At 43.2% G+C, this 26254-nt stretch overlaps 1 protein-coding gene across 1 annotated transcript in view; it reads left to right on the plus strand.

Moving 5' to 3' along the window:
* ELAPOR2 (endosome-lysosome associated apoptosis and autophagy regulator family member 2) overlaps positions 1-26254 on the plus strand; it is a 100846-nt gene that overhangs the window by 36793 nt on the left and 37799 nt on the right. Inside the window, exon 2 of the mRNA XM_054287561.1 lies at positions 14719-14839. Within this exon, the coding sequence (XP_054143536.1) occupies positions 14719-14839 (121 nt within the window). The remainder of the gene's footprint in view (positions 1-14718; positions 14840-26254) is intronic.

Genomic DNA, 26254 nt, shown 5'->3' on the forward strand with positions numbered 1-26254 from the left:
GGTGATGCTTTGGGGAGAGGCATAGGTTTGTTCTATTCTTGCAATTTCAAAATTGCTTTGAATTTTGCCTTTGGTGCTTTTGGTTGGTTCTTGTAGATTTTGATGTTAGGGCATGCATGGCAGGGATGTGGAGCCCGACTGTGGATCTGTCTTGGAGCAGTGCAGCAAGTCTGAGCCTTCTGTTCTGTAAATCCCTGATTATTTACTTCCTTATGCAATGAAGCTGCTGATAATCTCAGAGGGAGTCACATGCAAATCCTGCAGCCCCAGGAGCAAACATGACACCTCTTTCAGCTCTGTGTGCACTCTGTGTGAACAGCAGCCCTCGCTGTTCTCTGTCGTGGCAGTCAGCACGGTCTTGTTTCTATTTTCAGCCTAAATTGATTGAACTTCTGTTTGCTGGGTTTTGGCTCCATTTCTCCACGCTACCTGAAAAGGAACTGAGGGCGCAAACAGCTTTCCTGAGCTATTGTTGCTGCCTGGGGCAGCTCCAAGCAGCGATCCTGGGGGCTGGCCAAGGGAACTGGGACAACAGGGGAGTCTGGCATCTGCTCCTTGCTGCAAGGATCAGGCTGAGCTGGCTTGGCAAGGATGCAGGGAAAATTCTCACTGGAATCTCTGATGTCACGAGAGAGGGAAGAGGGTTGTCATTGCCCCAGGAAAAGCGTTGTAAATCATGTTTCCTGCTCCGCTTGCTGAAGGGTATTTCCATCCAAATCTTTTGTGACCTTTTCCCATGGGAGTTATGGATAGAAATAGGAAATAGAAATAATGAAAGGGGATAAAGGGATTATGTGGAGCTTGTGGGGAAATATTACTGCAGCTGTTTTAGCTGGAGCTTTAGGTCACAATCCTTAAAGGAAAGGGAGGAGCCTTTGGTTGTTCGTGGTTTTTCATGTGGGTCTGAATGCCTTCATGCTTTGTCCCAAGTTATATATTGTTCTTCCTGTATTCCTGGGGCATCTGTATCCGCTCTGCAAATACCTGCTCTTGTCTCAGGCCAGGTTAGGGTGTGCTTTTCCTGAGCTGTGATTTTTATCTTACCAGAGCCACAGGTTTGTCTCCAGCAGCTGAGGTGAAGCACTGAAGCACTCATGGTGCTATGAATGGGCAATTGCATTGCTCCCATGATATGTTTCCCTCTCAGGATCCATGGGGATCTTTTCTATCCAGTTCTAGATGCTTGTTCCCTTGCTCCTGACAATCCCTTGTGGCTGATCTGAACCTGTGTAGAGGTAAATTGGAGTGGAGCCTGTATATTTGCAATTTGTTGGGGTGCTGCAGAGACAGAGGCTGCAGGAGAGATCACGAGGCTGGAGTAGCTCTGGGAGAGGAGAATAGATTTGTAATCAACAGAAAGGAACAGATGGCTTTGGTTGTAATGCCTATATTTGTATTTGATGTTAATATTCCTCCCAGAGCACCAGCACTTCAGTGATATGTAACACAACTTAAAAGCATCTGGGGAGTGAGGGGATAAAATAAATAGGCTTTTGAATCCCATGAGGAAATACAGCCGTGGATTTAGCCACAAGATTTCAGTGGGTGTTAGCAAGTAGAGAAGGCAGAAGTTTGCTGCTATCTTCCTTCACAGCACTGGGGCATTGCCTTGATGTGCCCATGCCACAGACCCCAGGAGCTGTGGTGGGACCCTGGAAGGGAGCAGCATTTGTGCCCAGTGCTCCACCTGCAGCAAGGTGTTGTGTCATGAAAGGAGCTCTTTCTCAGAGCAGTTTTTGGTTCAAATGTGGGGGAAGACATCAAGACCTTGCTCTGTCCATCCATGTTCTGGTGAGGTCAATCCCATCCTTAGAGCATCTTCTCCTGCTTGTCCATGCTGGGATTTATTGGTGTACTTGCTATGGTGAACGGATTCATTCTGTGAATGCAATTAGTCACCACCAGCACACAGGTGGAAGATGAAAGTTAATTCTGCAGCACCTAATTAGCTGTCATTGCTGGAAGGGCTCGAGAGCAGAGCCAAAATGTTTTGGTTGTGGCTGCACCATCAGGGGCTCTCATGGAGCAATGGTCAGGTACCCCAAACTTCCCCCAAGACCTGTGTGCTATTTTAACAACCTTTTGTCTTTCTGTTAAAAGATAAACAAGAAGCTGAGTCTCTGTGGGTGTAAATCAGTGTGGCTCTGCAGGCAGCAGTGCTGTACCAAATTTTATCAGCCAAGGGGAGATGGAGCTCGTGGGTTAAATGATGACAGAATTATCCTTTTGTGAGTTGCTATGTATGCATAGAGAAATGCACAAGCAGGTGTGTATGTGCCCACACATTCATTAAAGGTGACTGGTTTTTTTATTTGCTTGTATTTAGTGCACCTTGGAGGCTTTACCTACATAAGAGTCATAAATGAAATGTCATCAGATTGTTAACACATCCCCAATTTGTTAACAAATAATCCCATGATTTACAGCTAAAAAAGCCAGTTGAAAGACATGCTGAGTAACATTCCTCCAGGTCCCCTGGCATGTGCATGTATTAGAAATCCGTGTGATACAAAGCACAGGACAAAAATGATTGATAGCAGGTTACAGTGCTCTTCATTACAATGAATTAATTGATCACGTCTAGCAGATTTTCCTCCCAGCGGAATCGCTGGATATTGGACATGTCTCTCTTATTTCTCTTCTATCCTCTTTGTTGGAAACAAGCCAGGCAGTTTTATACCATCATTTAAATTTATTTGTGACCTGAGAAAGTTGTGTTGCCCTTGAGACAGCTAACTTTTTAACTTTCAGCTAAAAAAGTTTGGTGGTATTTTAGGAGACACAGGTATGGATATTATAAAAAGTTTTCTGATGAGGTGGAGGTTCTCAATCCACTCCTGGCAGCAGGTCCCACCTGAGCTGAAATGTTTTTCCTGATGCTTGAACTGCTCTTATTTGACTGGCATCCTATTCTAAACCAAACATACTCCAAAGACATTAATCAACACTGTTTTCCATAGTCCTGAGCAGTGGAAGCCAAAATCCAGTGCTTGCAGGGAGTATCCCTTCAGCCTTGGGATGGGACTTCTTGTGACAGATGATGACAGGGATCTGATGGTAGGTAACTGGAGTGGGAAACTTCTGCTGCTTTCTGCACCATGCTATTTCACTTCTTATTCCCTCTTTCTGGTAGGTGCTTTTGGTGGCTGTTATATGTAGAATGACCTGCCAGAGACAGAGAGCATGTTATTAACCTGCTGTTTTTACAAGCTTTCTCCTGGCAGAAGTATCCTATTTATTGCACTTGTGACTGGCCTATTACAGACTCTTAAATGTAAAGAAAATTAGTGCTCCAAGGTTTCCATTTCCCAGAAGCCATGCAGACAGTGGGCAAAATACTGTGGAATTGCATTAGTAAATTCAAATCTGGTTTGTGGTTTTGTCTTTTGCCTGTGGATAAGACATTTATTATCTGTTTAAGGACTCAGCTTTTGGATTCCACTCCTGACCTGCCTCAGTATTTGGCATTAGGTAAGATAATACAAAGTAGTCTGGTTCCCAGAATAATTTGCAGAGAAATATATCATCTCCAGGTGTGCCAAATGAGATTATACTTGAAAGGCAGGTGAGTGAACACTTCTCTGAGACTCCTCAAGTGAGCCAGCAGCTGATGAAGAAGTAGGATTTACACCTCTGGTTCATGATAACCTTCCTATAAAGGAGACCCTGCCCTGTTTGCCAGAGGATTTGAGGTCTCCTGCCATTTTTACAAGGTGCCATTTGCTACATCCATCTCATGCTTTATCTGAGATGTGTTACACCCTCACTCCCCCATCTCCAAATCACCCAAGTCAGCTATGGGGGGACGATGGAGCAGGGTGGGAGGTTTAACTCCTCCTTTCTCCTTTAGGAAAATAATATTTTAGGCCTTAAGATACAATGCAAATGTGCATCATCATGTCTGAATTTCTTCTTGATGGCTTTCCTGCAAGTTGCTTTCTGCAAAGCGGGGATAGGAGGTTTTGAAACAGGAATCAGCATTTCACCAAAGATGCAGTTAAAGCACAAAGCTTATTCTAACTCTCAATTTTCTATGGTCTGACTGGCATTAAAAAGTCTCTCTTTGATGAAGATTTGTAAGGCTTTGTTGCTAAGAACCAGAATATGCATTGGAAATTCTATTGAGTGGCTTTGGAGATGTGTATCCCTAGAGACTGTGTTAATTTCCAAATTCATTAAAATGTTCTGTGGTGCCTGAGAGACCCAAACCCTTGAATAATAAAGCTGTGGAAGGTAGGAGAGAAGACATCAGGATCAAGGAGTAGTTTCATCACCAATTTAATCCAGTCTAAGTCTGTGTGACCAATAGGTCAGTCCTGTTCCTGACTGAAAGTGCTTTTCTTCCTCTGTCCATCTTTCTGCCTTGGCCATCCATTGCCACTCCTCCCTGTGTCCACAGCAGTGCTGACACAGTCTGCAGGGAGCTCTTCTGCAGAAAACTAAGAGAAAAAATGACTTTATGATGGATCAGGTTCTTTTTAGATGTAGTGCTGACACAAGAGAAAAGAAAAATGTGTTTTGGGGCAGGCAGACTGCTCAACACTTCTTATTAGCTTATTAAGCCATCACTGGATGTGCCTCTGCAAATGCAGTTTGTCTGGCTGGAAATAATCTTTTTGGGGGCCATTTTGTGATATCCTGTAGAATTCTCTGTTTGGTATCTGCTTCCCTGAAATTCAGTGGGATTATTTTAAAAGGGAAAGTTTTTTCCTTCTCTAGAGCTTCACTTGCAAGGATGACAATGACCATTACCTGTTATTTAAACAACATCAGGGTGATGAGTACATGAGCTGGTTAACTGTGGCTCATCCTGTTGTCCTTTGAAGTGAATAGATATCTTTTATTGACTTAACTGGGCAATAGATAAGGCCCTGGATGAAAGAGAGTGTTTTAATAGAGGCTACTTGTTTCTGAGGTTGCAAAAATAAATAATCCCAGACACTTTGAAAGATGGCTGGGATTGGGCTGCACATATCTTTTTGGTGAAGTTTTATTTAAAAGAACAATAAATTTCTCATAGTCAAAGGGCTGGTGGCTGACCTGACCTTTTCAGACTGAAAATGGTCCCTGAAAAGAAAAATAAGGTAATGATAATAAGAACTCTCCTAGCCATTACTAGACTGCTGCTGAAAGGGATTTGGCAAAGGCTGCAGAAGTGTCAGAGTGAGGAAGCACCGTCTCTGCTGGAAGATGACAGTGTCTGACCTGGCTGCTGCCCTGTGAGGCTGCAGAAATCTCCACTGATTCCAGCCAGAGGGAGGGTCCCTGACAGCCAAGAGAAGAACTGCTCAGAGCACAGCCCTGCAGTTTCTTGAAGTTGATGTTGTTGCATGGGAATGCACTGTCCTTAAGAAACTATGTTCAATTAATCACGTACTTGTCACAGACATCTTTTATGAAAAATCCTTTCCTTAGGATTTTTCCTCCTGAGAAGCTGGGAGGCCTCAGGAACAAAATGTAAACAATGATTATCTGCTGCTGTGGAATGCAACAGGTGGATCTGTGATTAGTCTTGTAGAGTTGTTTCTAATCACAGTCAGCTGGCTTGGACTCTCTGAGACACAAACCTTTGTTATTGATGCCTTCTTTTTCTATTCTTAGCTAGCCTTCTGATGAAATCCTTTCTTCTATTCTTTTAGTATAGTTTTAATATAATATATATCATAAAATAATAAATCAGCCTTCTCAAACATGGAGTCAGATCCTCATCTCTTCCCTCATTCTAAGATCCCTGTGAACACTGTCACAATGTACTAAATATATAGAATTGTATAGCATAGTAAATGTGATTTCTTTGAGGGATGCAGCCAGCCTTTGGGGCCAGCCATGATCTCTGAATCTCTTTATATGCTGAAATGGTATCTGTGGGGCTGCACTTTTCAACAAATAAACTCTCCACCCCTAGATATTTCTTCCAGCTCTTCTGCTCAGCTCCCAGGCTGATGATATCTGCTTCATTAGCTGCCTGATGAATGCTCTGAGTGCATTAGCATCGTTTTATTGAGCCAATAACTGTGAGCTTCACCCTGCAGAGCTGGGCAATATCCATCTCTAGGAAGTTGCTAAAAGGTTAGGCAAACTTCTGTCAGGAATGGTTTAGGTGTGGGAGGCAAAAACATGGACTAAAGTTTCTGAAATGCCCTTCTAACTCTGCAATCTCTTAATTTAAAACCCTGCTGCAGTAATAGCACATGATTTCTATGGCAAGCATCTCTGGGAGGCTCAGGTGAGCGGTGGACTGGGAGCTGTTCAGAGGCTGCACCAGCACATTCTGAATGTCTGTGGCAGCCCAATGAATGTCAATGGCAGCCCAGCACAGTCAGAATGTCCATGGCAGCCCAGCACATTCAGAATGTCCATGGCAGCCCAATGAATGTCCATGGCAGCCCAGCACATTCAGAATGTCCGTGGCAGCCCAATGAATGTCCATGGCAGCCCAGCACATTCAGAATGTCTAGGGCAGCCCAGCAGGTGCCAGCTGGGTGCAGCAGGAGGGAACAGCAAGGACTTGTCCCACCTAACTCAGGTACCTGTGTGGAAAGGAGTCTCTACAAACTCCAGGTGTGGAGGGAGAAATGGATGCAGTTCCTGTGACCTACTCTGAACATCTGGGATGCGCTGGAACCACCTCCTAGTTATCTCTATCCCATGCTGCAGCAGGTTCACCAAGAGCAAAGGAAGTCCTGTGGCCTGGTTAGTGTGAGAGCTGAATGCCTTTTTCCTTTCCAGTGGGACACTGTTGTCATTATAGTGCAAGAATTCTATTGTCAGTACATTGCAAGGGTTCCATGTTGCCAGAGTTTTGTTCCTCCTTGATGTTTCTTGTAGGCAGCTCCTCCTGGCACTGACTCTTCCTTGTCCTCACAGCAGCCAACTGACTCCAGCTCCCCTCAACCAACCAATCCACTCTTTTATAGCATGCTTCTTATTGTCTACAGCTGCGGCCTGTTAAAATCAGGCCTGCTCCTAATCTTTAATAATTAACCCAGCTGCAACTCTTTAGGGGGTAAGATTACTTTCTATACTACCTTTATTTACCTATGTTCTGTCCCCCTACAGGGTACTATATTCATCCAAACACTTCTTTATCAGTTTGTAAACATTGCTAAGGGCTGTCCCTGTCTTCCTCCTGCTGACAGAGCTGCCCATGGCTCTCTGAACTTCACCCATCATTCTGCAGACATCTGTCCACTGTAGGTCACTCTGCTCACTGGCCTAGGACAACTGGCCATTTATTTTAACACATTTGGGTTAGAATTCTGGTTTACATTCAAATAGGTTATATAAAAACTCAGTAAAATGTCATTTATTCTGATTCCTTGCAAATATTGATGATATATTTTTGCTGAATTCTGGCTTTCATTCAGTAAACCTCTTCAGTTCATCTTTATTTGCAGATGGCTTTGGCAGTGTTCCAACCTCAGCTTCTGGTGATTGAAACCTGGTGCATGAATTAGATTCAAGCTGCAAATAGCCTGATTTTGAGAAAGTCTGAATATATGCAGCTGCCTTGTGAAGTTCTAAGTAATGCAATTAGGTCTGGGATTCTTACTGCCAAAACAGCCTCAAATGAATTAGGGGTCCAAAAAAGACGTAAATGTCTTTAGGAATTTGGGGATTTAGGAATAACTGAAAACCTGGCTCGAATTTTCAGCTGAAAATCACTGATATAAGTAATTTCAAAGGAGATTAAAGGCGAATGTGCTCATGTTGGGGAGGTGTAGACCTGGGCATTAGGTCTGGAGGAGTGATGTGACAGCTCTACTGACTCAGGGGTCTGTTGCTTCCTTATGGGCTGGGTGATACGAGCACAGAGGGGCAGCAGGGATATTTGGGATAGAATTACAAATAATGAGCATGGTAAAAGAGGAGGAGGGGCTAGAAGCTCAAAACTAACAAGAAATGGGAACTTGCTTCTCCTTTTCAAGGCCTGAGTTGGAAGTGACTGATTAGCAGCCCTTGAAAGCTCTGGAGATGTCTCAGAGTGTTGAAAGCATCATCCCTGAGTGTGCTAATGCTATGAATGCCAGACTTGGGAAACAGCCACACAGGGAGAATGCCATTTCTCTGCATCTGCTGTCTTTTGGGGTGACATTTCCTGGTGTAGCAGGGAAGTGAAAATGTTGACTCATTTTCATTGAGATTTGTCTGGGGGGAATCGCAGCAGTGCTCAGTGAGGCTGGGTTCCCTTCTTATCTCTGCCTGTAGCCATTCTTTCCTTAAAAGAGGCTTTTATTTGTGAGGAGAGTTGGGGTTTTTTTTAAATAAATACCCAACTAATCCCTATTGTACATGTAAATATAGACAGCACAGAGGTCTGCAAAGATTATGGATGCCCCTTTTGGCAAGCAGTATCTTTTAATAGCATTGTGTGCAGTTAATCGGGTCAAGCAAAAGTATCAGTGGAACAAGAAGTCCACGTTCAGGGAAGGAGTAACAACCTCTGGAGAGGTTTTGGTTAGTAATATTGGCCAGGTAGCATAGAAAAGTATTTTTCTTTTTCTTTTTCTTTTTCTTTTTCTTTTTCTTTTTCTTTTTCTTTTTCTTTTTCTTTTTCCTTTTCTTTTTCTTTTCTTCCTCTCCTCTCCTCATTTTTTTTTGTTTGTTAGTTTCTTTTTTTTTTTTTTTAATTTTTTTTTTTTATTTGACTCAGGGATGACTGTGGTTGGAAAACAGCAGGAGTAGAGCAAGCTGTTAAATTGCAGGAGGTTTTTGCTATTGTGTTCCATAACAGATATGGCAAACGCTCTTTGCTCCTGGGCTTCATCCAGTGTTTTCTGCCCAGACTGAGGGTTCAGTGCATTGGGAACTGGCTTTAAGGGCTTATACCCTCTCTGCTCATCCTTTCTAATTAAGTGGAAGGAGTGCAAGGCATCTCCTGTCTATGTGAAAGGTAGGAATGAAGAAATTGGTGCAGAAAAATAGGAAGGACACTGAAGAAGCGTTGCTCTTGGTCATGGAAAAAGCTCATTGCTGTGGGGGTTGTCTGAAAGAAAGCTCTCCAGTCAGTGGAGAAGAAAACAATACTTGTGGAGTTTCGGAAATGCCCTGAAATAGTCATTTACTTTAAGACAGAGGATCTGTGCCCTGGAAATGCCTGTGTCAGTCAACTCTTGTGGAGGACTAGCTCATCTCTTTTTAGATGTCTAACTCAGATGTAGAGGTCTGGAAACATCTAACACCACATGCACTGGGCCTGGGGAGCTGGGCACGGAGGGACCTTGGTACCACTTAAAGTGAAGCCAAGAATTGTATGAGATGGGGCTGCATGGACACAGGGTGGCACACACCTTGCTCCTGGTGGGCTGGAGCTGGGGAAGGGCTGCAGGGCAGGAGGTGTGGGTGCCCCAGGGAGCCAGGAGATCTCTGCTGGAGCTCTCCCAGGATGGGTGCAGGGATGCCAGGCCCACACCATCGACCCCATATTGATGGGCTTGGAGCAGAGGGTGCTGGAAACATTTTGTCCTGTTTTCCTCCCCCTGGTAGGGCTGTGACCAGTGCACCACCTCTTTGACGTCATGTGCATGCACAAGGGCTTCTCTTTGTGCAGGGTGTCCTTCAAAGACAGCATGTGTAGGTCGGAGAGTTTCTCATTACAGCTTTGCATGGTGCTGCTGATGTGATTTCACTAATTCTCCAAGAACAATAAAGCAAAATTCAGCACAGGGTAAAGCAAATGCAGATGCCTATTTTTGGTAGCATTTTTTCAGGTTACTATTAACCTTTCATTTGAAATTTAATGCTGAGGACTACACATTGATCCTGAGCGATTTCTTGGAACAGCATCAATTTTCCATTTAGAAAATTGCATTTTTTCCAAGTTTAACCCTGTGTGGGATGTTGTTAATTTTTTCCTGAGAGACACTTTCCAATGGAAACTTCCTCTTTTGGTCTGAAATTCAAACTGGTTTTGCCAAACCCTAGGAATTATGATCAATAAAATAGGAAATGCTATATAGGGAATTATAGTTGAATTGGAGGAGTGACATATTTAGAAGATGAAGGCCAAGTGCAAAAAAGTAATAAAACAGAGTCAGAATTACAGTTAAAATTAAAACAGGCCTGTGGCCAAATGTAAAGATACTGTATGAGTAGATGATAGTGGAAAAAAATATTGAAAGCAAAGCCAGAGTAGTAGCTGGCAACAGATAACATCTGGCTGTGGATTTGCCATGAAATTCACTTCAGAGAACTGGTGGGTGAAGAAATTTTTCTGTCATGGGGTTGGAAGAAGACAATGTTTAATGTTCCTTTCAATACAAGCCATTCTATGATTCCATGAGGAAATTCCAACATAATGGCAACAATTGCCTCAATTTCTGTGAGGAAATCCCAACACAATTGTTTCCATGAGGAACAAAGGTGTTGTAAGTGTCCCATGGTTCTGTGGTGGCTCCATGGTCAGCCTTCTATATTTGGGAGCTCAAATTCCTGAGGCAGATTAGAGGCTCTGAGCCCTGTAAGCAGCATTAAAGGGCAATTCCCAGTAAACATTCCTGCAAACACTGTGTGTGATGGAAGCTGTGGGTGCTGCAGCTCACAGGGATGGACCTGAGCTGTGCTGGGGGCTGAGGACATCACCATCGCTGTGGAAGCAGTTGGAGGTGCTGGATCATGCAGCTGAACCAGGGGCTCCTGCAGTCGCATTCACCACCATGAGGAGCCAGGCTGGTGAATTTAAAGCTGAAGTTGTGAGCTGCTGCCCTGCCTGTGAGGCAGCACAAATGTATTCTGGTTATTGCATATGGATACAGCTGGGCCTCAGTGTTTTCTTCATAGAATCATTGAATCACAGAATGGTTTGTGTTGGGAAGGAACCTTAAACATCTCATGCCAAACCCTGTGCCATGGGCAGGGATGTAGGGGGATACAGTATGGGTAAATGAAGATGGTGTAGAGTGTAATCTTATCCCCTAAAGAGTTGCAGCTGGAGCAATTACTAAAGATTAGGAGCAGGCCTGATGTTAACAGGCCACACCTGTAACAAATAAGAAGAGTGTTATAAAAGAGTGGATTGGTGGGAACTAGAGTCAGTTGGCTGCTGCAAGGACCAGGAACAGTTGGTGCTTAGAGGAGCTGACTATGAGAAACATCAAGGAGTCATGAAAGGTGATATGGAATCCTTACACTGTAATGATAACTTTTAACATATAAGACAACACAGGGGCATCTTCCACTATCCCAGGTTGCTCAAAGCCTCATCCAGCCTGGCCTCAAACACTTTCATGAATGAGGTATCTACAGTTTCTCTGGGAAATTTTTCTTTGCAGATTCCTTGCAGGAAAGTTGGAACTAGATGATCTTTAATGTTCCAACCTAGACCATTCTGTGGTTCTCTGATTTTGAGAAAGTAGCATTGGTAGCTGGCAGAGATTTTTGGAGCTATGCATGTGTGCACAACCAAAGGCAAACGTTAATTTGAAGAGTCCTGAATACAGTCATTTATCAGATAAATGCCATGTCCATAGAGGTGTTTTCAGACACAAAGCTGAGTTGAAAGTTAGATAGAAAACAAACAAACAAAAAACCTCAGCCACTCATCCACATGGGAACTGAGCATACTACAGGGACAAGTCTTGAAAAGAAACCACGCAGAACTCTTGTTCTGCTACACAAACCTTTTGAGTCCTGTGGCTCCTCTGTGGACACAGCTACACCCAGGGATGGGATGACGAGAGGGAATAATGTGTTGGGTCCATCTCTCCAGGAACCTCACCTGACTGGTTAAAGCTGGAGAGTTTTCCATGGAGGGATGGAAACTTAACTTATCTGCCTGAACATGGAAGGAGAGCAGATACCTTTTATTCTTTATAATTTTTGTTAGTGTCCTGAATTTTGAATCTCTGTTGGTAGTTGACAGTTACACAGCCATTAGAGGGGATGTTTCTGCACTACTTGATGTACCCCTCACAGCTGCCCCACTTTTGGGACTGCTTTGGCTGCAGAGGGATTGCATTGCTGGCTCAATGTCACTGATGTATGCTTTGAGAAGGTGGCTATGAGAGCAGCCTGCATTGTTGACTCCAAACTACTTGCTGTAATTTTTTAAAAATCTGATATTAAATAGAAAATGGATCTGAAAGTAAGTCAGAGCACTTCAATATCCTTTTCTTTGCTTCACTCCAGTCTTGCATATTTAATTTAATAGACACATTTTGTTTCTTATATCATATGAACTAGGAGATGAATCTATTACATTTGTGTATTCTGCTTGCCTTATGGCAGATTTTATACTGAGATGATTCAGGAATATTTTTTCAATGTATTCCTGAAAGATTGCATAATGAGATGAAGGGGGAAAATACATATTATAATTGAGTATATTTGTAGAGTTGGCAGTGTGTTTTATCATATTTCCTGTGTTGGTATGGGTTTGGTTTTTTTGAGACAAATAGTTTTCCTTTCCACTGTGCTACAAGTTAGGATTCTAAACCATTGGTTGAGCTACAAAGATAATTATTCAGCCATGAAAATATTAATTCCAGAGAAATCAGATTATTATTTGCACCTGGATGCAAAATAGCAAAGGCTTTAATGACGTTTAGGTAGAACTTTATTAACATCTGAATATCTCTGGAGAGCTATGGTAACAGTAGGAGAAGGATTAAACTCAGAATTGTTTGTTTTCCTGCAAGTAAATGAGGAGAATTGCAACTCTTCTCCATGTGAGCCAGCTGAATATTTGCAGAAATTAACCAATTTGTATCAGAGCCAGCATGGATCCACTCTTATCCACCTTCTCCCCTTTCTTCTGCTCTATCATGTACAATGTTAGTTGCAAGGAAAGGAACAGGCAAAGATTGCCCCCAAAATATCCTTGTGTTCCAGTGTGAGGTACATAAATGTTTTCTGCAGCAGTGTTGATGACTGGAAGGTTTCTGACTCCTTGCAAGCATCATTTGAGAGTGTATTACTTCTTCTGCTGCACAATCCCTTTTGGTGTACCCTGGAGGACATAGGAGTAACTATTTTTTTGTGATGTATGTTATTTCTTCTTAAATCTTATGATAAATGGTTTAAGTCCAGCAACATTACAAGTCTTCTCCATGTGAGTCAGCAGAATATTTGCAGGAATTAACCAATCTACATCAGAGCCAGCATGGATCCACTTTTTTCCACCTGCTCCCCCTTCTTCTGCTCCATCACAATGTCAGTTGCAAGGAAAGGATCAGGAGAAGATTGCCCCCAAAATATCCCTGTGTACAGAGCAGCTCCTCCTAGGGCAGCAGAATTAGGGCCTGCAGTCATGGCAGGAAGGCAGATTTCTGCTGCCCCTTGGGTGGGATTGCTGCAGTCAGAGTGAGCTGCAGCAGCTGGAGAGCTCTTGTTGGAGAGCTCTTGTTTAAGAGCTCTGTGTCTGCAGCCCAAAGCTATTGTGCCTGGGGCTGCAGACACAGCCACTGCCTCCCCTCCTTGGCTCATGGCCAGTCCTGCCTGGAAAAGACAGATAAACTGAAAGGAGCCCACCAGACTTTATGGATCACCACTCCAGGCTGCCCCAAATCTTCTCAAACATCAAGCCTGTGGCTAAATTTTCTCATTACCATTCTTTTAGGTGGTGTTTTCATGGGCCAGGAAGAGATGTGCAGTGTTGGAGGTGGGGTTCCCCTGAGGAAATGGTGAAGACTCCATCCAAATTAAGTGGCTAGTTTTCCTCTGTAGCCAGTGGGGAGAAAGAAGTGTTTCTAGGAGGTGTTATCTCCTTGTCCCCTCTGTAACAGGTGTCTACAATAGGCATGTGAACCCAAATTTGGTACATCTTCCAAATTTGCCCTGGACCAGAACCAATATTTTACCTTGATTAACTGCAGAGGGAGCTGGAGGTGGCTTTCCCCATATGAAACCATCTTATGAAGCTTGCATGTTATTTGAACATGGGTCTCTTCCTTCTGAAGAAGGTTATTCACCATTTCTGCCAGCTACACCCAAACTGGTTGAGAAATGAGATGTTCCTGAGGTTTATTTTAATCACAAATTTCTGGGCTATGAATTTGAAAACAGAGCTATAAACACAAAAAAAAATGTAATTAAATGTGAGTCTAGATTATATGTGGGATCTGAATCAATACTATTAGTAAGACAAATAGCTAATATTCTTTCCTAGCGAACTAGGAAGTTTCTTACTCTATTTCACTGAGTCTGCCCAGGGCTTATCTCAGTCCCAGAGACCATGGGACTGATCTCCCCTCATGCCACAATTCTGCCTTGAGGTGCTCCTCAGAGCTGACCCTGGATGACATTTTCAGGTAGCCCAATACTGGGGTTATCTACCCTTGTTTGCCTGGGATTCCTCTTAAACTGACAAAGAGGGAAAGGCACTTGCAGGAGGGATGATTCCATCCATCTTACACATTCAGCCTATCATGGGATGACTTGTGCTCAAGTGTGGCTTCATCAGATACTGTGATGGACAGAAATTTTCCATCAATCCTGCTCTAAGAGACTGGGAAAAAAATTCCAGTGGCATCTGCCTCCTGTCTATCAAGTGCTTTGGCAAATCCCTCCTTCTGCCCCAGCATTTGTGCTGCACAGCACCTGATGAGAGCCACACTTGCTCTGTGATGAGACACAGCAATCATCAGAGCTGCACAGTGTGTTCCACACCAGCCACTTCCTCTCTGGTTTAATTACAACTGAGCTTGCTAATCCCAGCCTTGATTAATGAGCTTAATATGCAAATGTTATGATGAAACTGAACCTCTTTGTGATTGCTTGCAGACAGATTACCACTTCGAGTACACGGAGTGTGACAGCAGTGGCTCCAGGTGGAGGGTGGCTGTCCCCAACCCGGCCGTGGAGTGCTCTGGACTGCCTGACCCCGTGAGAGGGAAGGAATGCAGTATGTTGTGACTTCTCATTTTACAGACTGTTATTGCTTTTTTTGTGCTATTTACATTGGTAGGGCTGTCACTGATGCCCTGAGTTTGTCCTTTCCCTCCAAGCCAGCTTTCTGCCTGCTGGAGATGTGGAGCAGGGATTGTCTGTGTATCCATGAAAGGCACTGTCTGCTGCAGGTACCCTTTTATGCAGATTCACAGACACATCTCTGACAGCACCCCCTGAAGAGCTGTGGTTGCTTGTCTTGAGCTGCCCTGCAGCTCTCCAGTCAAAATGGTGACCACCAGTGCTCAAACTATATTTGCTATATATTGTTCAAGCTATATAGTGTCCACATTCTCATTATTTCCAATATTTAGCTAATTCATAAACTGAATGTATAAAGAATGGTAAATGTCTTATTTGCCTGAGTTATTTTTATGATAAATCTCCTGCATTTTATTTATTTATGCATTTTTTAAACAATTTGGAGTGTTTTCATATCACTTGGTTCTGCATTTTTTTAATGTTGAAACACTTTTTTGCATCTGGGGGATATAAACAAACTGCTGCTCTGCAAACACAATCCTCACTGTTTCATTGCTCCCCAGTCTGAATGCTCTTTCCTATCACACTTCCTTGTTCCAGCAATTCTCTCCACAAAAGATCCTAGCAGTAATTTATTCCAGAGGGTATAAATTATTGTATCTGACAAACAGGATGAACAATGGCTATGTCTTTTCAGTTCTATTGCAGCAGATGTCAGATTTACTCACTTCTGACTCTGCTACTCTAAAGGTTTATTTTCATTTCTCTGTATTCCAGTGTGAGGTATATAAATGTTTTCTGTAGCAGTGTTGATCACTGGAAGGTTTCTGACTGCTTCCAAGCAGCATTTGAGAATGTGTCATTCCTGGTATTTGGATTTAGTTTCCAAGGTTTTAAATGTGGAATCTCTGTATATCCTTAGGATGGGCTTTTTCAATTACAGAAATCTAGACCTGAGAAGCACCTCAGGTGATCCCATAGCTCACCCTCCAGCCCAAATAGCTGTAGTAGCAATGACTGTCATTCATGGCTGATATTTGGCTGGGCTGTTTTCAGGCACCTCTTGTGATGAAGAGCCCAGAAGCTCTCCAGATATTTGCTCATATATTTAGTTCTTTTCATTTTCCCTCCTGTTGAAGATTTTTCTGCTGTTGAATCTCCCTTGTTACACTCCAAGCCTATCACTTTTTGCTGCCTGCACTATAAAGGAGCTGATAGTTTTATTTCTTCTGCTGCACAACCACTTTTGGTGTACCCTGGAGGACATAGGTATAACTATTTTTTTTGTGACATACATTATTTCTTCTTAAATCTTGTGATAAATGGTTTAAGTCCAGCAATATTACACTGTCCTCAACTTTCTGCTACAGATTTTGACAAATGGTTCACTTCCCTCTCCATCTTCTATTGTTTGTGCCTGTTTCTGGTCTTAAATCAATTCCAATGAGAATTCAGCTGGTTTATAACAATAGATGAATCTGGCTTTTCAATATCTGGCCCCTGCTAGACAAGGTGAAAACTTTTCCTGGGAGATGGGCTCTGATATTATACACCAAAATACAGGATTCTGTTAAATATACTGGAAAACTCTTCTCCTTCTTGTAGTGTTGATGTTAAATCCCATGGCAATTCAGCTGGTTTGAGAAGCAATCAGATGTTTGACTTTTTTACTGAACCCCTCAGATCCCATCTCCCTGGGCTCTTGGAGTTGTATATTTTCTTTCTGTGTGTAGTAAATTAACTGGCAGCAGGGGCTGTCTGGCTATGTTCTGATGGCAAAAGTAATTTTAGGTTTTCTCATCTCTTAGTCTTTCACCTTTTGCTTAAAGAACAACCAATCTTTCAGCCTGAAAACATGAATCTGTCAACAGCAGTCAGTCACTGTGGGACTGTGTGGGGAACACCTTTCACATTCAGCTTGGTTAACGTAGTGGTTTTTGCTGTAAAATATTTTAACCAGCAGAGAGTTTGGCTGACAGTCCATTCTCCAGTGGGTGGGATAAACTGGGAGAGGCAGCTTTTGAAAAGTGACTGCCCCACAAATCTCTGGAGTTTGCCTGTGGGGTCTGTTGTTGATGATGAGCTGTGTTGAAGGTGCTGACAGATATCTCCTTGTCACATTCTCTAAGCTGGTGGCTTCTGTCTCACCTGACAATGCAGCAGCTGTACCAAGGACATCTTACTCTAAAAGCATGAATTTCTGCAGCCTAAGGAAAACAAAAGGTTCTGTATCTGAGGCTTCTACAAGTCATGTTCTTTGCGGATTGTGTGCAGAGTGAGATTTGTGCTGCAGGCTTGGCCAGGGTTTGCACACAACTCACATTATTGGCTCTTTGAGATGCATTCCTTCTCTCAGGCCTGGTGCTATTTTATCCCAAGGTCTATGAAGAAATGCCAGAACTATGCCATATCCTCTGAGCTGAGTCTCTGGACATTCTACAAATTTATTCAGATTCTCCTACATCTTTCAAGTCCTACCCTATGCCAGGACATAGGAACTGGGGCTCATTCTGGAATGTGGTAGAATCCTGGAATCCTCTTGGGTTTCTCTTTGGTCCTACAACCCAACCTGCACAAATCAGGGCCTACAGTAAAATCACTCTGGGTAGGACAATTTCCAGCTTCCAGTTTCCCCCTTCCAGAAGTCTGCTATCTTCAGAAGTTGTGTTCAGCATCTATTAGTCCTGAGATACCCTGTGGCAAACAATGTCTCTGCCTTTAAGAGAGGGTTGCACTTGTATAGCAGTTGCAGTTGTGAAATAGCATAAGTTCTTACGGTGTTTTTTTATTGTTTCCTTGGGGTTGGTAGAGCCCTTAGTGGACACAATGGCATGAGGGAATCTGTATGAGAAAGTGATTTCTTTTGGAGCACATCTGCCATCACTGCTGACTTCACAATGTTTGCAGTCGTTTCCATCTACTCAGAAATGCTGCTGGTTGGGAATATCTGCCACTGGTCTTTACCGCTCCCTGAAAAGAGAAGTGATGTGCAGTCTGTCATTAATTTTGAATCCTGAGAATACTGTGCCAACCTCTCCTTCTTCCAAATGCTCAGCAGTCGGTCTCTTTAAGTTGTGTCTGAACTAGAAATGTGAAAGATGGCATAACAATATGTTAAATGTCTCCTGCTTTGTAAATACGTCTAGACTGTGGCCTCCAGTGGAGTGGAAAGACACTTGAGATTGCTAAAAATGTGTTAGCTCAGGTGCTTCCCATATCTGGAGCAATTGGACTGTGGCATCAGAGCTCAGTCGGTGTCCTGAGATGTGCTCGTGTTCAGGATGTTGTGTTTTACTGCTTCTCATTTGGATGAAACCATTTCAAATTACCTTGGGTGTCTCTGTGCTCTGCTGCATTTTGGAGCACACAGTGAAATGCAAATCACAGCTGACTGTGTCCTGCTGAGCACAGCCTCAACATTCCCTGAAACTGCTGTAGGCTCCAAAACCTGCCAGGATCCTACCCCATTTTTGAGTCTTCAGAAGCTTCATCAGCACAGCTCACCTGCAGAGTAGAGAGTGTCCTCAGTAGACAGGGCTGTCATATTTTGACTGCTTTGTGACCTGGTTACTAGGAGAAGGATTTTTATATTTTTTTTCTTTCTATGAGCACAGAGCAGCACAATGATCCACCTTCCCCTCCTGCTGCCCTCCTGCCCTCCACATCTCTCCCATGTAGGTGGGAAGGAAGGAGGAGGCTCACATGAGACATTTTTGTGGTGCTTAGGAAGTCCTGCTAAGCAGTGACCCAGATATGTAAGGGAAGCTGCAGTAGCAGCTCTGCAGTTGCAGCATGCCCTGTTCTGTATTTCACTCCCCTCTGTTTTTTTCTGTTCTCCTTGCTCTGTGGGGCTGAATCCATCACCACTTTCCAACCCTGCAGCCTGTGTGCATGGTGTGGTACCTCTGTGGGGCTGGCCACAGCTGTGTCACCTGTGCCATGGCCACACCAGACTGCTTGGGTACCTCTCTCCTCTCAGGTTTCTGTTTGTTCAGAGCTGAGTCACATTTCTGATGCTGCCACATCACGGTTGCAAGGGTTCCTGTGAAGAGATGCATTAAAAATCCAGAAAGATTTTGGCCAGGGAAAAGGTAATATTTATTACTCCTAGAGCTATTCTGGCTCTCCTCTGGCTTCCCATTTAAGGTATCCCCTCTGGGCATCTTCCCAAAACTGTTCTGGAGGTCGGATGCATACAGGGAGGTGGGAGTGGCAGACAGAGGTCCTCCTTCTGCAGAATCCAGACCTCTGAATCACTCCTGACAGTTGGGAATGTGCTTTACTAATTTGATCTCCTTCATTTTTAATTACCGCAGATCTCTCTCTGATCCCTCCATGAGTCTGATAGCAGGAAGGGAGTTCAGCTGATAAGGATCACTGCCATCAGGGCAGTTGCTTGGCTTTTTAAATGGAAAATATTGATGGCAGTCCCCGGGAGCAGCTTCCTTTAGGGCTAAGCCCTTTCCTGCACCCCCTGATGGCTGGGATCTCTGGGAGCCCTTTGCTTTGGTGTGGGGCTGTAGGCAGTGTTTAATGGGGAATTTTTGGGATTTGGCAGTGGGAGCAGCACTTGGCATGATGCTCCTGCTGACACTGCACTGCAGTCTGTTTTTGTGGCCACCATCAAGCTCTTCTGCCAGCCTGACCATATGCTGCATGTTTTACACTCCAGAGTCTGAATTTGGACCTTCCCTTCCCTTCCCTTCCCTTCCCTTCCCTTCCCTTCCCTTCCCCCCCCCCCCCCCCCCTTTATAGCTTGTGCCCAGCTGCACTGATAGTCTCGTCTCATCAGAATTTTTGCTCAAAAAGAACTTAAAGGCTTCACATTTTGACCTCATACCATCTTAATATATTATCTCTCTTATTCCACAGAATATTAGTTCTTTTTTGCCATCCTAGGTAAGAATAGGTTGTACCTCATCTCCTTATCTCATAAATGTCTGCTCATTTGTAGTGCTGTGAGCATAGTAAAGAAATTATACTGAAAATAATGGAGCATTTTTAAAGGAGTTGGATTTGCTGTGTTCAAGAGCTGATAGGGTCATTATTGTAGGCAGCATCAAAATTCCAGTTGTAATCAGGATTGTAATCAGGAAGATTTCTTAAGAAAAGAGATTAAAAAAAAGTTGATGATATAGAACTTGATCATATTATTGGAACAGGATGCCCAGGGAGGTGGTGGAATCACCATCCTTGCAAGTGTTGAAAAACCATGTAAATGTGGCACTTGGGGACATGGTTTATTGCTGGAGCTGGCAGTGTGGGGTTAATGGTTGGACTTAATGCTTTTAGATCTTTTTTTCTAGATGCTTTTAGGTCTTTTCCAGCCTTAATCATTTTGTGCTTCTGTGGCTCTGCTTAGCAAAGTGCACCTTCACCTGGTGCCACTGATGTGGGAGCAACTTCTTTGAAATCAGAAATGTGCTTCAGTTTTGGAGTTGTGTGAGCCTGTAGCAAATGAGAAATGTGAAAAGCTCCACCGACTTGAGAAAATAGACTGTCCTCAATTACAATGGGCTTTACTGGAGTCTGAGAGCAGAATTTGACCTGATTTATTGCTACTGAGCTGTGTTTGTTGAGTGTATTCTAACTTGTGTAATGTGCTCCCAGGATACCACAGGAGGAGATAGGGATCTTCCTGCTAATTGCAGACTCAATTAGGCAAAATGACCTTTTTGAGGCTGTACACTTTATAACGCTTTAGGGAAGTTTAAGTGATCAGCAGGAGTTTTAGTATTTTTCTTTCATAACAGAAAACTTAAATGAAGGTTTTGAGTTTGATGTTCTCTCAGTTTTGGTAAAGTTGGATATCACAAGCATGTAAGAGCTGGGCCTGCTCCTAAATCCCCTGGAGTCAGTGGGCATCTGCAAATTTTGTGTGCACACACACATTAATGCAGGGCTGCCATGGAGCAAAGCTGTTCAGCTAGCAGGGGTGTGCACAGCACAGTTTGAGAGTTGCTATTGAAAGGCTGTGATTTAGCAAAGCGCTTGAGCAGGTTTATTCCCGTTCCTCTTTGAGCATCCCTGCTAATTCATGTTCCTGACTCCAGTCAGGTTTGAGTCTTACTGATGCTATTAGGTTTCTCACCAGGCTGAAGCTTGAGGCTAGACTTCATGGCATTTCCATGTGACATACCCCAGTTTTACAAGTATTTTTTCCAGAATTTTTACTCTGTGCATGAGCAAAACTCTGTCTTTGCAAAAGGAGTCACATTGTTAACTTTTTGAAGGAGAGATTCAAAACAAAATAGTAAATAGTTAAAAAGCTGAAGAGTTTGCACTGAACCCTCAGAATTTAATTCTCTTCTCTGGGGAAGAGTTACTGGGAGCTGCATGTTGATGTGTGTACTGAGTTTATGAGGAGAAAGGTTGACCTCAGTGTCTTTTGATGAATTCTTCACCTTGGTTGTGTACAAAATGTAATTAAAAAAGTTAAAAAGAAATTCCTCTGAGTCACTAATTTCTCTTTCAAGAGGGAAGCCGCTGGCAAGACCTTGAGATTGGTTATGGCTTGGTAGAGGGATGAGAGGCAAGGGCTGTGTGTGTGTGCAGAGACCATCAAATGGCACTAGAACCACTTTGGTTGATGAGCAATGAAAATGTGCCTGATGGAGTCAGTAGGGCTGGAGAGCTGCTCACTCACCTCCAGATCTGTTTCCTGCCATCTCCATTGGGGTGGCTGCTCAAACCCTGGTAGCAAATGTGCTTCCTAAGCTCTTGGTGATCTCTGCATTGCTGCTCTCTGCACCACTGCTATGAATTGATTATTTCCATTCCAAACCCACACCTTTCAGTGTCCAAATGATGATGCAATAAAGTGATAATAAAGAGTCCCATGTGCCAGGCCAGCTGGGGAAAAGAGGTGAACTGAAAAAAGCTTTGCTGTATTTCATTATTTTTTGGATAAAAGGAAAAGTTATGTATTCCTATGAAATGCAGAGGTATTCCACAAAAGGTACTCTTGCCCAAGTTGTATCAGGTTTCAGTATGATCACATTTCTAAGACTAAACAGCCTAGACAGACTTTTTTCTTTTTTTAATTAAGATTCAGTCTAGTTCCTGGTAACACATTGGGAAATAATGACTGAAGAAAACGAACATCAATTATTCACAGCCTATTGGAGAAGCCTTGTATAAATTATTCACAGAAGATATTCTGAAGCTGGCAAGATTATAGGAAACATTAATAATAAAGCAATGATTTCCTCTCATCCTTTTTCTTCCTCTCTTTTTTCCCCTCCTCATTCTGTATTTTTGTTGCTCCTTGGTTCCATGTTGTGTGGACCCTGATGCCCCAGGGTATCACTGAAAAGCCTCCATGTGCTTGTCCTTGGCCACAGCTTCCCCTCCAGGCTTGTGCCATGTGTCTGCTGAAAACAGCAGCTGTTCTGGGACACAGCTGCCTGATGCTGCCAACCTCATATTCCCGCCTCTGCCCATGGGAGGCTGAGACAGTTCAGGCCTGACTCTGCCTGCAGGGGATGGCAGCACATCACCTGAATGCTGCACATCACCTGAATCCCAGATCGTGGGGCTTTGGATGAACAACACAGCAATGTAGAGGGGAGAGATGGAAAACAGTGTTTGAGATTATCTTTGCTTTGTATTTTCATTGATTTGTGTAGAACTGCTCAATTGCTATCCCCTTCTGATGTTGTACAACCTCGTAAAATCCAGTCCTGTGCCTTTTTCTTTTTTAATTAATCCTAATTTTTGAAAGCCGGGGGACACAGAACAATACACATAAATGTGCACATGTTCAGTGGCAACAGAGTAAACAGAAGACCTGAGATAGTTTAGTTTTAGTTTTAAGTAAGAAATGTCTGGAGGAAAAAGTCTGCTGAGAAGAGTGGTGGAGGTAGAAGTAGTGGGTCCAAGTGGGATGGGAAGCTGGATGAGGAAAGAGGGAAGAGTTAGAGGCCAGGGCTGCATAAGGGAGGAAAGCAATTGAATACATTATAGTTTGGTGTTGGAGGATGCAGGGTATTGAGACAGCTTTGGTTAATTTTCTGGTGAAATCTCAAATATTCTGATCCCTCTCACAATGTGGCAGTATCTGCAAGATACTTGACATGAGAAAACACTCCAGGGGAAAGTTTCAGTGCTCAGGAGAAGCTGAGTAGCCAAATACATGTGAGGATCTACTCTGTTTGGCAATCTTTGCTTATGATAATCCTGTCCTGATCTGATGCTGGAGCATCAGAGAGTTAAGCAATGTGTGAATGATGTGGTCACTTAATAGAAATGTGCCAGCTAATTTTGTTCCTAGTCCACCAAAATCACCAGGAGGGTCACTGCTGTACTAAAAGACAGAATGTGACCCTGGAGACTTGCAGTCAAAGGGCAAATGAGACAAGCTTGTTTGTGGTCTGTTTTGCCCTCTGGAGAGCTGTTTCCATGTCTGGCAAGTGATTGTGAAGTGCAATCAGATCTTTCAAGTGATGGACTGCAAGCACTCCTTGGAAGTGGTTATACCATGGGCAGGGCTCCTGCTTCAGAATGCCCCAGTCCTCATGTGTGTCCTAGGAGGGAGGCAGGGCACCACTGATCTTGACTCAGAGTTTAAGAGTAAGGGGTTTAATTAAATTTGCTGGTCTGACCTCACAGACCATTAAAATACACGCAGCCAGGCTGACAGAGGGACTGATAATGGGTATTTGGCATGAGCTTTTCTTCCATATGGTATCCAGTTATGGCATGAAGCACTTGAGAGACAAAGGGTCCATCACATACCATGACAGATTGTTCCAGCAGTCAGTCATTCCCCCTATTAAAAATCTGTGCCTTATTTCCAATTTGAGTCTGTTTGGGTTCAGCTTCCAGAAGGTAGCTCTTCTCATGCATTTGTCTGCTTGATTAAAAAGTGCAGCAGGATCTTGTGTTTTCTCCCCCTGGAGATGCTTACATATTAATCAAGTTGACTTTCAATCTTCTTGTGATAAACTAACTAGATTAAGCACTTCAGATCTCTCACTGGAGGACATCACCTCTAATTTTAAAACCATTTGAAATCCTTTTGTTTTGTACTGACCTCCTAAAAATGCCAAATCATATCTATATGCAGCCTTATAGCAGTCTTCTTCTCTGTAATACATGTTTCATCCTACATATCTCTACCTGCACCTCTGAATTTATCCAGATCTCACTAGTGTCAGCACACTGACTTTGAGTGGGCTCAGGCTTGCTAACAGCCTCTCCCCTGCCAATCTTGATACCATTCTTTTTCTTTTTGGCTGCAGATCATTGAGAAAAATGTGGGCAGCCATCAGACTCAGTCCTGGGCAGGCAGAACTGCCCCTTCCTCCCTGCTCAAGGATAATTTCTAATTTCTAACAGCCCCACCTGAGATCTGTTACTCAGGCAGTTCTCAATCCCTTTAAGGCGTTCCCCACCTTTCTTCATCAGAGTGACATGCAACTGTGTTAGGAACCCTGAGTCTGTGACATCCACTCTGTTGTGTTTGTGGGGTCCCTCGTGGCAGGAAGGAATGATGAATCTGACTCCATGTTCTTAAAAGGCTAATTTACTATTTTATGATACTATATTATAATAAAGAATACTATACTAAACTATACTGAAGAATACAGAAAGGTTACTTACAGAATGCTAAAAAGATAATAAAGAAAACTCCTGACTCTTTCCAGAGTCCTGACACAGCTTGGCCCTGATTGGCCAATGAGTCAAAACAACTCACAGCAGAATCCAATGAAACAATCACCTGTGGAGAAACAATCTCCAAACACATTCCACATGTGAGCACAACACAGGAGAAGGAAATCAGATAATTATTGTTTTCCTTTTTCTCTGAGGCTTCTCAGCTTCTCAGGAGAGAAATCCTGGGCAAAGGGATTTTTCCAGAAAATGTGAATGCCACATCCACTCCATCACCTTCATTGAGTGGCTTGTAATCCTTTTAAAGAATGAAATGAGGTCTGTTCGACAAGACTTAGACAGTGGTGGCTATTAGTACTGGGTTTCATGTCAATTTTTTATTAAGTGCATACATACGCAGTCAGCATTATTGCATGTGTGTAGGAATATGTGTGGCTGCCTGGGGAAATATCTAGTTAAACTGTACTTTACAACATCTTTTTGTGAGAAAGACTAGTCGCCTGCACAAACTACGTATTTTTCTTCTTTTTTTTTCTGTAGTTATTTAGGAAAGCTACTGCTTCAAATCACCAATAATTGTATTAGCTCCAAAGGCAGCAGTGTATCCAGCACCACAGTGTGGCATGCTGTTCCTAACTACCTCTAGAAATGTTCTTACAATTTTTAAAATGCCCATGATGGGGCAAATTATGAAATATTTTCATGCATTTCACAGTTTTCTTTGCAGAAGGAAAGATCACACTCAGTCTTCACAATGTGCAATGCTCTGTGTAAGTTGGGGTGTAACACCCAAACTAATATTTGAGAGGTGTAATTGTAAAGTTTGCAGATAGAGAGGGACAGAAAACAGTGATGTCCAGTTATTCAGTAGAGATGGTTTCTCTGAAAATAACGCATCAAATGCCTAAACAAATGGTCTCTGGGGTCAAGGGTGTTCACAGAATCTTCTTCTGATGTGGAAGAATAATTTTTCCTCTGGATTCTGAAGAGGGAGGATTTAGTGGAGGATAAATCACAGCATACACCTAAAATACAAAATTTATGCTCCCAAAGCTTTGCATCACTCCTTAACTTCCCAAGTTGTGATGCAGCCCTTCTTGTTGGCAGTATCTCGTGTGTGTCACCCTCACAAACACAGCAGTGCTGCAATAATTCCAGCTATTTCTGTGGCTGCTGGGAAGTGCTGCATCTGTGCTCAGCTATGTCTTAGTGATATGGAGCAGCCATGAGAAAGGAGAAGCTCCTGGGATGCCCTGGGATGGATCTGTGCTCTGTCCCTCCACAAGTGACTGATCTCCCTGTCTCCAGCTGGGATAAACTCTTTAACTGATGCAATTTAGACTAAGGAAAGTTTGCCGTGGCTTTTGCTGTCCCCCTTGATGAAATACCCTTAAGCTGTGGGACTCTAGGAGAGGAGACCATCTTCATGCTCACCACACACTGGATTTCCTCCCCACCCTTCTCCAGCTGGAACGAGACCAAATGTTGCATCTGTTCCAATGTTGAAAGTGGTTCATGTTGCCATTAGCCACATCCAGCCCCAAACTGAACCTGGCAAGCAGCTGGCATGCTCAGAGCCAGTTTGCTTGCAGGGGAATGTGTTTTAATGGCAAATGCTGCTGTCTTTTAAATACAATTCTTACAAGGAAAGAAGGTAATTCCCCACCTAAATAAAATAAAGGCTCACCTATTTCCTGGAAGGTGAGAGATGGATGATGTGTCCTGCACAGCAGCTGGCCTGATCTCTTGTACTCTTTTATTTCTCTCAAATGAT

This window comes from Melozone crissalis, unplaced genomic scaffold (genome assembly GCF_028551555.1).
Source record: "Melozone crissalis strain CALT ecotype California unplaced genomic scaffold, PUWL_Pcris_2 ptg000059l_1, whole genome shotgun sequence".
NCBI classification, from domain to species: Eukaryota; Metazoa; Chordata; class Aves; order Passeriformes; family Passerellidae; genus Melozone; species Melozone crissalis.